Source organism: Daktulosphaira vitifoliae, unplaced genomic scaffold (assembly GCF_025091365.1).
Source record: "Daktulosphaira vitifoliae isolate Bord-2020 unplaced genomic scaffold, ASM2509136v1 Scaffold_5, whole genome shotgun sequence".
Lineage (NCBI taxonomy): Eukaryota > Metazoa > Arthropoda > Insecta > Hemiptera > Phylloxeridae > Daktulosphaira > Daktulosphaira vitifoliae.
Window position 1 is genome coordinate 30,312,426 of NW_026099576.1, and position 14,936 is coordinate 30,327,361.

The window sequence follows — 14,936 nt, forward strand, 5'->3', positions numbered from 1 at the left end:
ATATCAACCGATACACACATAGAGCAACTAGAATAAAATTTTCAGGGGTATTTTCTCTCACTTTATGTATATATATATATATATAAAGAATCCCCCCAAAAATTTTTTTGAAATTGTGTAGTTAAAATGTTACTTATTTACTTTTTTAATAAAGATGACGAAATAAATGTTGTTTAATGAAAAATTGTTTTTTGGGATCGCAAGAATCAATTTGTTGCAACATGTGATATTTTAAAATTAATAATTTTTATATTTTTTATAATTATTTATATATTTTTAGGATGGCTCCCTCTACTTGTTTTAATTTAAATTTTTTATCCCTCCACTTATTTTGCATAAAAAAATACAATACCCTTAATATTGTACAATGTGCATTAAGCTTATAAGTTTATATTGGTGTTTTTTATTATAAATAATAATTTTGTATTGTTATGATGTTTTGATAGTGTATTAAATGATTATGTATAGATTTCATTTCTCTTGAAAGAAATTTTGGTAACTTATTATTTACTTGCTAAACATGTAATTATTATATAGTTTTATTTCGAAATCGTATTGTACTCTACTTGATTTGGTAAGTAAGATCGTAGTATCGGAGAAGTATTTAGAAAGGGAGGAGAGTGGGTACTATCGCCCTGGGTGGTAAATTTTTTTGGAATTAAAGTGCGGCAGTATTGTTTTGTAACTATACTATAAAAAATAGAGGGGTTATGTAGGGGTGACAATTGAACTTTACTTAGGACGTCAAAACTCTAAATACATCTTTGCGTAATATATAATTGAATTTCTTTATATATAGTTAGTTTTGAAGCGCTTCAATTATTAAAAAAATTATGATATAATTATATCATAAACGGCTAAACGGAAAAAACGATATAAGATCTAAATATAGAGTATTTTAGTTCTAATACTTATATAACTTTACCAGAAACATGATTAGTTATCATAACGTTATGGCTAACTCAAAAAAGAAACATGAAAATATTTGAAGTAGTTTATATTTTGATTACTCGAAGGTCGATAAATTGACGGAATACGATAAACTTGGACTATTTTTTTAATTATTAAAAACGATAAATTTTAATTTTAACTAACTCATTGTTCATGAACAAATATGAAATTCAAATATGAAATTAGGGTTTCGTTGGTTATCAATGGACGATAAGAAAACAAGAAATTTTTAAAGAAAGCATAAACGACGTCTGTTAAACATTCCGTAGTAAACTGATACTCATTTACAAGTGAACATATATTTTTTCTAATCACAATATAAATATTTTATACATTTTGAAAAACAAGATTCAGCACTATACCAAGGTAAGTAATTACGTAATATATTCCATTTAAAATAAAATGAACTAACAATAATTTAATAAAATTATACTATTTAAAATACTATTTATACATTTTAAATTTAAAAATAATTTAAACAGATAAATTAAAAATCAAAGCCTTGTAAAGTATCAATTTTTTATTCTTCAATTTTAGAATATTTTGTTTCCTCATAAGAGTTAAGAGGGTTTAATACTTAAATAAAGAGCCGACTATATCTGGTGATATCACACCTTCATTGTGCATTACGATTTTAGTGATTATTTATGTTATTAAAATTTCCTGCCACTTCTAGTGAACTATCCAAAAAAAAAAAAAATCGGAATCTAGAATTAAACTAGGTATTGAATTTTGTAATGAGTTAAGACTGTGCTAATATATCAATTATTATTTAAGATTACAAAATATTTGCTTATTATATTCAAAACTAAAAATAAATGTATTGTGAAGAAAATTTTTTATATAATAATCTAATTGCAATTTTTTAAAATATATATATATATATATTAGAAAATAGAACTTTACTTTTATTTATTAAAAAGAATGTACCAATTTATTTGCTTTATTATTATACCTAATAAATAACTGTTCCTATAAAATTTAAGTAAGTATACCTATATAATTTAATATTTTGATTTAAAATAAATTTTATCATATTAATTGAAACAATGAAAGTGTGACGGTTTGGCCGGTAACATGGTAGTGATGTGGACTGTCTCGGGTACAAAATCACGGTCACGGGGGTTTTATTTGCCGGATGAGAGATCAGTTCTATAAATGGAGTCACCATTCCTCTTTCCAGGCCTTTTGTTTCGTAAGGAAAATAAATATTATAAGAATAATTTTTTTTATTGAATAAATAAGTTTCAATATAATTTGAATTATAATGTATTTCAATAATTGAAAAAAAATCTTCTTAAAATTTTTTTCCTTAGATGATTATTTAAATTAAATTTTAGCTTCTATGCGAACCTGAGAAGGTATTAATTTTACCATGATTTATATTTTTTATTTATTTTTTTTGTGTCTGTTGCTACATTTTCTGAGCTTTCACTGGATTGTCAAAATATCACAAATCGTATATAATCGAAGACATTACCCTTAAAATAATTCTTTCAATATGTCAACATATATATTTAATTAGCTTTTAAATAGAAAATGATTCAATCATAATAAAATCTAGTCGATAAGAACTTTTGGACAAGTATTTCGTAAATGATTGAAATTTTTATACTTAGGCTATATATGTTTACTAATTGTTAATAACTTCCAAAATGTTGGTCCAACATTTCGGTTTTTTCATTGGTCAACTTAAGTTTTTTTAAAAACTTACGTTTAACCAACTTGTAAACTAGAAAATGATCCATCGAATAAAATAACTGGTCGATAAAAAACTTTTGCATTAGTATTTTGGAAATTATCAACACTTCAATAGAAAGACTTGAGGAAGAGTTCAAATCTGTTTACTTTTATATTTATGCATTTATAAGCTACTCTCTCTGTTCTAGTATAAAAGTGTTAATATCTTTTAAAATACTGATTTATAAGTTATTTTCGACGAGTTATTTTTAATTTTTAAGCTAGTTAAACTTTCATGTTTTTATTTTAAAAACTAAAATTGATAAAATTTATATTACTAGTAATTATTAGTTTATTTTTTTGTCAAATTATAATTTGAAAAAAAAATAAACTTTATTCATCAGAATCAATAATTTTAATTATAAATAACATTGCTGAATGATGTCAGTAATTGAAATAATAACAATTTATTATTTTTTTAATGACATAATGCATTGAAACAAAGCAAATTGTGCTAAATTGAAATAAAGTATGTATATAATTGAATGCAAGTATTTTATCGTCAATAATATTTAAACCTTTGATTTAAATATGGTAGCATTGAAATAAATGAAACGAATGTAACTCGTCTTAGAATTAAGGAAAAGATAGTTGAATTAATTAATTTTTGGTAGATTCAAAATGAAGTGTTACACAATGTATAAAATATGTAATTTTATTGATTTAAAGAAGGTTATTTGTTAAGTGTACTTATAGTTTGGGTAAAAGTTCCCCTTCCTTGAAAAAAATGAAAAAATCCCCTCTGAAACAAAGTAGTTTGTAACTGGTTTTACCAAGATGGTCAGAAGTTGAATGCTGTTGTACATAGATTCATATTTTAGTACATGATAAAGTGTAATGTTACCCAATGTGAAGCATAGTACAGTTAATTATATAGAATTACGTGGTATGTTACTTTTATACATTTAAATAAATAATTAATTCATAATTAAATATAAACATAATTTAACTATTTTTTAAAAATTCAATGTTTTTATTTTAAAATATTTAATACATTTTTTTTTAATAAAATAAAAACTCTTATCAAGTTATTTTAGTGTCGAAAATATTTTTAAAAATTGATTAAAACTGAACTTCTAATAGATAAGGTTACTAAATGCTTGCTTAAACAAGGATTTATGTAATAACTACTTAATTATTACTAAAATAAAAATGATGAGAATTTATCTTGTAATTTTAATTACAAATGTTTATTGATTAATTTTCTTAACATGCAATATATTTTAGAACCATCTTTTATAATTAATGAAATTATCAATAATTTTTTTTTCTAATACAACACGCAGTTTTAATTAAAATGTTTTAATTGTATTTTAATATAAAATTCATTGATAATAATTTTTTATATAAGTATTAGCGTTCTATCATTTTTAAATTTATTATCATTTTATAGTAGTAAAGATTTGTGAATATTTTAGAACATTGTGTCTGACATATTAACATACCTAAATCTTATCTGCCGAAAAGGCGTAATGTCTATCACATTAATTTTATTTTTATTATTGAAAACTTACATAATAACTGTATACATTAAAACTTTTATAAAACACATTAAACAAATAAATGAAATTTAATAAAAATTCAGAGCAATAAATAAATAAAAAATTTGTTAATTAATAATATTTAATTAACTTATAAAAGAAAATTATCTTATTAAGAAAATGATAGGTCGATAACAACTTTTAGACTAATACTTTGAATATTATTCTCATGTTTATACTTTGGCAGGATCTCCTGTTATTACTTTAAATTGTTAATAACTTCTGAAATACTGGTTCAAAAGTTGTTATCGACCAGTAATTTTTTTAATTAGATTATTTCGTAGTTTATGAGCTAGTTAAATATTATTTAACTAGCTCATGAAGAAGATATAAATATAATGTATGATGCAATTTAAAGAAATAAAGTTGACATCTTTTTAAGTTTAAGGGATGATTCTAAAAAGTAATTATTTGCTAATAAATAAAAAATGATATGTAACTCAAAAAAACAAAAATTGTTTTTACATTATTTTATTTATTTTGCAAATAATCGAGTGGTATATGATAAATCGATCACTCTGTATTTATGTATATTTTTTTGAGACATTTTATTTTTAGCAGTTTTTACGTGCATATTAATATCAAATAATTAAAAAAACCTTCATCCATCATATTTTTCTTTTCAAAAACTCTTTTCGGCTAACTCGGTTAATCATAATATAATTTCATTAAAGTTTTTTTTTCCTATTAAACTATAGGTAATAGTTTGCCAAATATTCAAGCAAAAATTGAATTATTATTTTAGATTATTAATTTTTATGCTCTATCATTCCTTTAAGATATTTTTTAGAGCATTCTACATTTTTTGCATATTTTTTATATTTTACTTGCCTTAGTAATATTTATATTATTCATGTATCTAGTTTGATTATGTATGAAATCTTAATTTTGTAAATTCTAAATATTATTTTTTAGCTTCGATGCGAAGCTGAGAAGGTATTGGTTTTACTAAGATGTGTTTTTTTTTGTGTCTGTTACCACTTTTTCTCAGCTCTCACCGAACCGATTTCTTTCAATGATACGTCAAAAGATCACAAATCGTATCTAGTCGAAGACATTACCCTCAAAAATTGAAAAAAATTCCCTCGTTCCCCGTAAATGGGGGAAACCTCCGAAAAAATTACAAATTTAAAAATGGCTAATTTTCGAAATTTTTGAAATTTTTTTTACTAAAAACTGCCGTAACTTTTTTAAAAATAAACATATCAATATAATTCTTTTTTTTATAGATGCATGATGTCATTACCTATCATTTGGTATATTTTTTTTATAAATCTGACTTTTTACCTGCCTACAGGGGGGGATTCAAAATGACAACTTTTTCACAAAAAATTGACTTTTTCAACTTAAATTTTGAAAGTGTTCCGGAAAGTCTGACACTTTTATATATATCTTAAATTAAAGCTAATGTAATGTTCTTTATTATGCAAAAAAAAAATTTCGTACTTTATTTTGTCTTCAGGGTGAAATTGGCTACCAAATGCTATTATTGTGTGAAAATTCTCAATTTTATTTTTTACATTTTTAACTTTATAATGCTATAACATATTGAAAAGTGTATGGATCAACATAATTTTTTTAATAATCCCTCTTTCATTCGATATACTTTATCTGAATCAGGATATTAATAACGAACTAGCAGATCATGTTGCTTTTGGAATAATCCACCTATTTTTTAAAATTAAACACTATCTAAAGATTTGCATCGAAGCGTTTTTTATGATAGTGATTTTAATCACTGTCAGTTATCGTTATACTTGATCCATCTATGCCACGTCACCACTGTGCCGCGACCCCCCTGTGCTGGGTTTTTTTTTTATTTTTATTTGAATATTACCAGTGATGGAGACTATTAAGTATATCGCACTAACTTAAGTTTATCGTTTACAATAGGGACATATTTTCAAAAATTTGACATTTTGGAAGAGTTGAATATAGTGTATTATTCTTTACCTAATAATGAAACAGCTATTAAAAGTGTTCATAAATATTATTTTAAGTAAAAAAATAATAATACAATATAATTTTTAAGAGGTATATCGTGAGTTCATTAACCATTATTTAGTTCTTCTTCTTCTTCCTCGCCTTAATCTCAACTACTTGGGATCGGCCACCCTTATCCTAAATTTCCACGTGACACGATCTCCCACATCCTCTACACTCACATCAGCTGTCTTCATATCGCATTAAATAGCATCTCTCCATCTCTTTTTTGGTCTTCCTCTACCTCTTCTTCCTCCAACATTCATTGCTACAATTGTTCTTACGGCTTCCGATTCTTCTCTCCTCATAACATGACCAAACCATCTAAGTCTAATTAACCATTATTTAGTTACTTTTAAAAATGTACTAAACATTTTATTTTTATACAGGTTATATACTTAATACCTTCAAAAACGAAATCATTTTAAAAATGTTTTTCTGATGGTTCGAATTAAAAACTAGTTAAATTATTCTAATTTGATTTTTTTTCTTAATTACGAGGTGGGTTTTTAAATAACTGGACTAACGTTTCTATCACCATACTATAGTATGCCACGACATATTTAAACATCAGTATGTCTGGTGATGTTTTCCTCACCATGTCTTCGTAGAAAAATTCAATGAGTTGCTTAATTTATTTTTTTAAATCTTTCAAATTAGTCTATGGTCCAGTGGAGACTTGAAATAATGCTAATGAATGTGTAGTAACGGGTTTACCTCAAAGTTAATATTAAACTGGATAAAATCGCCATAGAATTCCATGTAATGTTAAAATAAGTATACAGGAATGAATACTTACCCACACACTAGCTTATAAGTAGTTTAAACAGTTTAAAAAGGGAATTAAAACGATCCCAGGATGATTATTAACATAAATAACAGAAAAAACATTTAAAAAATTATAAAATAATTCACGAAGATCATCGTTTAATTTCCGAAGACTTACTTAAATAACAAAAATCAACAAAAAGAGTTTGGAAAATGTTACATGAATAATTAAAATTCTGCAGAAAAGGTGCCAAGAATTCTAATTCCTGGTTCAATGCACTAGATCTGCTTTGTCTGTATGTGCGTTCCTAACAAAACATGGTATTGCTGTATTAAATCATATTCTATACATACCCGACCAGTGACATTTTTTCATTACCGAAGGTCAAATTAAAACTAAAGGGGACAAGATTTAAAAGGTTGGAAGCAGTTAAGGCAAAAGTGATGAAGGTTGTAAATCTACTGATGGAAACGGTCTTCCAGTATTAATTTCAACATAGAAAGTTGTATAGAGTGGTATAAGGAAAACTTAAGGTTGTATGGTAAAGACGATAAAGTTTCTGGTGCGATTAATTACTGGTTATATGACATTATATGACGATTAATAGCCTCATCTCATTTACTGACTCTATTATTAGTATTTAATTTAAAAAACGAATATAATTATTTGTAAATTTAGTTAATATTCGAATTGAAATAGTTTAAGTTTACGTATAGCTTAAAGTATATACACTTAAAAATAATTTTTTTTTAAAATACATATGCAACATCACTAATCATGACAGGTTAGTAAAATTTTGGGCGTTCATCGTTTCCGCCAAATATGATTAAAATAGATTTTTCGTTTCCGCCAAACCGATAGTTTAAATCTGTCTATAAATAGAAGCTTGAGAATCACTGGTTAAAATATTTGCCAAAATAACCCGATAATAATTATGTACTATTCGTTTAATCGAACTTTTTACTTTTTTTTTATTGTTATTAGATAGCAGTGCATTGATAATTGTGAATGATTTTATTAACACTTTAATTAACAATTTTTTAAGGCGCATCCTTTTACTATTAGAATTTTTAAAAATTTTAATATAAAATATTTAGTCTTATAATTACATTAAAATATACAGTTTTGATAATGCAGTCTCAAAAAGCGTACGGAATAAAATTGATATCCGTTTCAGAAAAACAGAAGAGACAATTGATAAATTTAATAACAATGAAATTAGCCGATTTGAATTTGTGAAATTAGTTTTTAACAACTATCGAAAAATTTATAGATCATAGGTCTATTTTTTATTATATTATCACGCGTATTAGATATTTTTTAAGCTTATTATTAATATTTGAATTTTATTCCAATGTTTTGATGACTTTTTATTTTTTTATAAACTATATTTTTATTATTTATTATAAATATATATACATACTTAAGATAGTTATCTATTATAATTTATTTAGCTTAGGTAATACGTTATATTTTCTTTATATAGTTATGTCTATGTGATAAAATAAGTAATTATTCAAAACGACGTGACCATATATAGGGGTGGTAGGGGTGGGGGAGGCAAAAATTCTTGGGAGCGAATGTCATTTGATAGTGATGGGGCAAAAAATTACTTTATTTTGCTCAATTATATTAATACCCCACGCAAAAATCTTAAATACAGGCATGAACGTAACATTCAATAAAAGCCAAACAATTTGTTACTGGCAGCTACCTTAAACCGATACTGGTTCGTTGTGGTAACCCATGGATAAAACTAAATGGTTTTCAAACTTTTTAGTAAATATACAGGTAGAGGATTAGTTTGGCGGAAACGAAAAACCGACCTTATTCAGGTTTGGCGGAAACGATAACCTCCCAAAATTTTTATGGATCTTTTAAACTCATCGTTGTGTCATCGCCTCCCTTCTTAATCCTAATATAAGAGCATAGATTCACTATCAATTTATAGCGTTCACGCCTTGTATAAATAAATGTTTATTTTTTTATCTTCCTTAAACTTAAAAAAATTGTAACTTACAATGATTTGAATAAAATAAAATAATAATAATATTCCTACGAAACAAATTTTTTTTATTCCATAAACCGGATATTAAAAAAATATAGTTATCATTTGGAAAACAATAGTGGATGACTGTTTAAGGAATAAGAATAATAAAATAAAAAAATTTTAAAGTATTTCATGAGACGTAGTTAAGGGAAACATCTTCTATTATTTAATTTAACAAAGCAATAGTAGGCAAGGTAGTTCTAAAACTACAAAAACAATAAAATGGGTAAAAAATAACTCTGATCACTAAATATTTTCTAAAAATCGTGTGATTATTATTTTAGATTATGTTTTAGAAGAAAACTTAAACATCAATAAATTATCGACTAAAACTGTAATATATTGATATTATAAGAGTTGACGGGTGATGATAATCGTTCCCTCAAAGAATGGATTTTTGCAAGTCAACTTTAATATTGCAACTCTACTGTAACTAAAAACTTAACTATAATTTTATTTAAAAATTGTGTAGTAATCTTAATTTTGAACCTAATATTATATAATGTATAAATGAATGTTTTTATTAAAAATATTAAATAGAGTTATTAAGTAAAATAAATAAATAAGTTTCAGTTTTGAAAAATATTATGATTTTTTTTTTTATAGTGGAATCAAGAATATAAAAATTAAAATATGAAATATTATAATAACAGTTCTATAAAATCAGACAAGGATGTTACAGAATATTACACAATTTATATTATTTCTCAGGTAATAAGCAACTATATTTGAATAAATATTTCATAGATATATTACTAATGTTATTGTGTCTATGGAACATCATGTGCTTGATTAGGTATATTAAAATTAATGAATTTTAGTTAAACATAGTTTGTAAACATTTTTTTATGTCATCATAGGTTTTTGGATTAGTATTTTTATTAGCACTAATCAGCTGGGTTTTATTATATCAAGGAGGATATGGATTTAGTTTAGACACAACATTTAGTTGGCATTTTACATGTATGAGTATTGGGTTCATTTATTTATTTTCAAATTGTAAGTATATTATTGAAAAAATCAAATATCTTATTACTAATAAGATTTTTTACAGTCTTTAAGTGCATATTTTAGTCCTTATTATTGTGTTTTTAAGTGCTGTAAGTCCCGAATCCTGCTTATTAGTATTATTTTAATAGTATTTTATAATTATAAAAAAAAACTGTGTTTGTATCACCAGTGGCAAATCCAGAGATCATACTCGTCATGGACGTATAGGTACTAAATAAGTATACTTTTACCTTTTCATAGGTTAAAAGAACACTTAATGTAACATCAAAAAGAGCACTGCTGTGTCCTTTTGATAAATGGTGTAAAAGAGTACTATTTATCAATTAAAATTTCTAAACTGAAAAATAATTGGAGTTTACCAATCCTTACAAATTGCAAATTGTTAAAATATTTTATTTAAGTGTATTTTTACATAAAAAAAAATTATAGTAGTTTTATGACGAGACGTGCAGTCTTGTTTCAAAATTGTATAATAATTATTATAATAATGTTATTAATAACATTAGTATAATAATTATTATAATAATGTTATTAATAACATTATTTAATATGTAAGTTTTAAAATATCTACACAGAAGAGAGTAGGGTAAGTTGATGCTTGGGGCAAAATGATCTTCTAGGATTTAAAAAAAAAATGGTTTGTGAACTTTTTATGAAAATATTTTAAAATATTACCAATCAATTTTAAAGTAATAAATATTAAGTGATATTTTTACTAATTTTCAAACTGTTATGGTGAATACTTTCTATAAGAGACTCAATTTAAGCTTAAGTATGACAATTACCACTTACCATTTCCTATTAGATATTAGTAAATAAAATAAATTTGATTAATTTTTGTGTTTTAGCTATTCTCTATTTTCGAACATTTCGCAATAAAAAAAAATCTACACTAAAATATTGCCATTCAATATTTAACGTAATAGTTTTATTGGTTGTATTAATTGGAACATACAGTGTATTAACTCCACATTTTTATTCCGCTCAACCTTCACCATATTTTACCAGTTTGCATAGTTGGGTAGGAATTTCTACTATTTTGTTGTTCTTAATTCAGGTAAGTTTTACTCCAAAAGAAATGTTTTTACACAACAATACATTAATAGCCAGAAAACATAATTTTTATTTTAAAATCTTTTTTTTTTTTTTACTGCATATATATTACTAATAGATATTTTCATTAAATACCATCACTATTTTTTTAAATGTAATTTCAATATTATTAAAATTTATCAAATTAATAAGTGACTCAAAAATAAGTATTTAAAAAATAATATTTTAGATTTTTTTGAAAATTTAAATGTTGAAGGTTATTATTTTATAAATTGTAAATATTAAAAATTTTACTGCCAATAAACTCACATCTGCAATATATTTTAAATCTTGACCGTTATATATTTAATTATATTTATTTTAGTATTTGTACACCTATCGAATAACTACTCAATTAAATAAATAAATTAAATAAATTCGGTTTATCTGATAAATTTAAGTATTCGTGTTATTATTTACTAGTAACTCTTCACACTCGTATATATAATCAGCTAATTGTGGAGTGTAAAATGTAAAAATTATGGTTTATAAAAGATTATGATAAGAGATTGTTAACGAATGATGAGGATGTGAAAAAAGATAAAGAGAGTGTTTTGAAATTTAGTGAATGAGAAGTATCAAAAAGATGCTTTATAAAATATTTCGTGTAATGAAGGAATGATAGATTTAACTAACAAGAAGGAGTCATTGGAGACTACGAGTTCGACGAAAAAGAAAAAAGCCGTAGGACTTAATAAAGAATCAGTGAAAGTGTGAAAAATTTTAGGGAAATTAAGCATAATATGGTTAATAGATCTTCTTAATAAAGTATTGTTAAAGGAGAAGATACCAAAAGAGTGAAATAGTTCTATGGTACCTGTTTTTAAGGCAAATGAGAGATACAGGAATGAGTAAAATATAGAGGCATAAAGCTTATAAGTCATAGTATAAAGATTTGGGTAAAAATAATAAAAAATAATATATCGCAAAATAAAAATAAATTTGGTTTTTAGCTTAGAAAAGCAGTGAGATGGACCCGTTATTTTGAGTGAGACAGCTAATAGAAAAGTATAATAAGAATAAGAAAGAGTTTTGTATGATATTCATTGATTTGAAGAATTGGGTATAACAAAGTGCTGAGTGAGGTTTTAAAATGAAAAAAGGATCCCCAAAAACATATAAAGGATATGCATGAAGATACTTTTACTAAAGTAAAATGTATGTATCAGGAAACAGAGAATTTCAGATTAAGAGTAAATTAAGTTAAGTTCTTATCTATTTTCTATAATAATGGATAAAATTACTAAGGAAATACAAGGAGATGTACCGTGGTGCATGTTGTATGTTGATGATATAATGTTGATATAAAAAAATAGTGAGGAAGTTAACCAAATTCTTGAAATGTGAAGATGAGCCTCATAAGAAAAGTGATTAAGGATTAATAGATGACGGAATGTATAGAGTATAAATTTGACGAAAGAGGTCATGGCAATTAAAAAGAAAATAGAGCAGAGATGAGAATGTTTAGATGGATGAGTGACGAGAGAAGATAAGATAAGGTATGAATAGCATAGGAGTAGCGTCTATCGTGATAAGATGGGAGAAAATAGTCTTAGATTGTTCGGTCACATTATGAAGAGAGAGAAACCGGAAGCTGTTAGAACAGTTATGGAAATGAATGTTGAAGGAATAAGAGAAAGAAGAAGACCAAAAAAGAGGTGGTTAGATGTAATTAGGGGGAATTAAGGATTACTAGTGTGTCAAGTGAAGGTTTAGGATACGGGTGGCCGATCAAAAGTAGTTGGGATAAAGGCGAGAAAGAAAAAGAAGAAGACATGTTTAATCTATAAATAAAATAATCTTCCAATTAAAATAGTTTTAAATTAATGAGCTAAATGAACAAACGTGACGAAAAATTATTATTTACAATTAATTATTTCTTGCATAAGTAAAACTAGATCAGACCAAAAAAAAAAAAAATTGGGTAGCATTTAATTTAATTTTTAATTAATGTACTAATATTTCTATGAGATCACCAAAAGCCAAAGTAATAATAATTTACATAGTAAAAGTGTAGAAGACATTAGTTATTCCGTTTCATATTAGTCGAATATTTACAAACTATATATTTTTGTTTAGAATTTTTCCCTTATATGTATTTCTATTCTCAAGCTTGCTCTTGTAAAATTCTTACTTAATAGTTTCTTAATAGTTATTTAAATTTAATAATTTTGTAAATAAATTCCTGTTTAACGCCGCCTATCAAGTTCTATGTGTTATCATCTTGAAGTGGTCTAATATATTAGGGCAGACCGCAGCAATTATAGGTAGGCCATATAAATTCGTCTATGGTCTTTTGACGTATTTACATAAAAAACGATCATTAAATAGCATTTAAATAGATTGACTCTTACACGCAAAAAAAATAAAATCCTATGATTATTAAATAATATCTTTAAAAATATTTTTCAGCTCATATGTGGCATTATCTCATTTTTGTATCCAGGGGTATCAGAAATGTACAAAACATCTATACTACCTTATCACATGTTTTTTGGATTATTGACCTTTGGATTAGCAGTTGTGACAGTTACCATAGGAATTAGTGAACAAGAATCGTCGGCTTCGTACGTATTATAATAAATAAATTATTTGTTCTGATCTTATAACTTCAATGACTTATTATCAGGCAATAACATATTTAGAATTTGTGTGAGGCGTGATTTGTTCTAATTTTTATTAATTTGTACTTTGTGAATTTTATAATACTTTTATATCTTCATATTTAAATATTTGTGGCTACTCTCATTTGCAATATTATTTAAATTAAAATCGTAGAATATTTTTTCTTTTAGATAAATTTTAATATTATTATTAAATTTAACATAATGATGCAAATAAATTATAATAATATTATTATTTCATTAATGTTTTAACTTTTAAACAAACATAAATTCAGGGAGACAGTTGAGTTAGCTATATCATAATATTTGATTATTTTGGTATAGTATGTATTGCATAATTTTTTATGGTAGAGTACTCTTAACACAACTTCTAAATATTCCATTGCCATAAGGGTCCCTAATTTTATATTAATGGACAATTTAGACCACTAAAAATTGATAGGGTTCTATATAATACCACCAATATTTTAATGTTATCTATTTAAGTTGTCTAATAAAAGTTATTATTATTTTGATTTTAGAAGTACGAATAATTTTATTCCAGAAGGCGTACTATTGAAAATTATTGGACTTTTGGTATTAATTTATGCGTCAATGGTTGCTTATTTAGCAACAAAACCAGAATATAAAAGAATAGCTAGTTCAGAACAAATAACTTTACTAACAGGCACTTCAAATTAATAATATTTGGAAAAAAATAGAAGTTCTTGCATAGTCTTTGTGCGTATTGTAAACTGTATGGAAAAATAAAATTTTTGTTAAAATTTAAAAAATGCGTTTTATATTTCTGAATTAATCACTTGATGTTTAAGTTAGATTATAAAGTTGTATAAATCATTTATAAATTCCATAAATGAGATAGATTAATGTATGAATTTATTATTTTATCTAAATATAAATATTTTTATAACAATTTATAAATGGTAAGAAAAAATTTACATTAATCATCATCCTCTGTATGCTATTACTCGAATACATAATTACTTATGAGTTTTTGGTTTTATTCGGATGATTACATTTACATTGTAGCCTAAAATATATTGAGGTAATAAAAAAGTAGAGCCAGAAGAGATAGCTAAGAGATTAATGTTAACTGAAGAAGCGTTGAAAATTCAAGAGCTGCTTAAGAAGAATGTAGGAATTTCCATGCCATCCTAGAAAATAAAAGCACAATC

General features: G+C 24.9%; 1 protein-coding gene across 4 annotated transcripts; it reads left to right on the top strand.

The window, feature by feature from the left end:
- Window positions 1–968: 968 nt before the first annotated feature.
- Window positions 969–14,534, top strand: LOC126907125 (transmembrane ascorbate-dependent reductase CYB561-like). Of its 4 annotated transcripts, none has more exons than XM_050688212.1 (7): window positions 969–1,317; window positions 9,319–9,463; window positions 9,641–9,745; window positions 9,895–10,033; window positions 10,894–11,102; window positions 13,550–13,704; window positions 14,283–14,534. In XM_050688212.1, exons 3-7 carry the CDS (start codon window positions 9,668–9,670, stop codon window positions 14,440–14,442), a joined length of 741 nt encoding a protein of 246 aa, XP_050544169.1. In that variant the 5' UTR covers window positions 969–1,317; window positions 9,319–9,463; window positions 9,641–9,667; the 3' UTR covers window positions 14,443–14,534. The 4 variants fall into 4 exon arrangements, with proteins under 4 accessions (XP_050544169.1, XP_050544167.1, XP_050544168.1 ...); XM_050688213.1 differs by lacking the exon at window positions 969–1,317 and adding an exon at window positions 3,493–3,577; XM_050688210.1 differs by lacking the exon at window positions 9,319–9,463 and having other exon boundaries at window positions 970–1,317.
- Window positions 14,535–14,936: the final 402 nt, after the last annotated feature.

Coding starts and splice junctions, on each gene's coding strand:
- LOC126907125 (XM_050688212.1), top strand. CDS start 9,668: ATGAAATATTATAATAACAGTTCTATAAAATCAGACAAGGATGTTACA. Junction 11,103..13,549: donor TTTTGTTGTTCTTAATTCAG/GTAAGTTTTACT, acceptor AATATTTTTCAG/CTCATATGTGGCATTATCTC. Junction 13,705..14,282: donor GAACAAGAATCGTCGGCTTC/GTACGTATTATA, acceptor TTTTGATTTTAG/AAGTACGAATAATTTTATTC.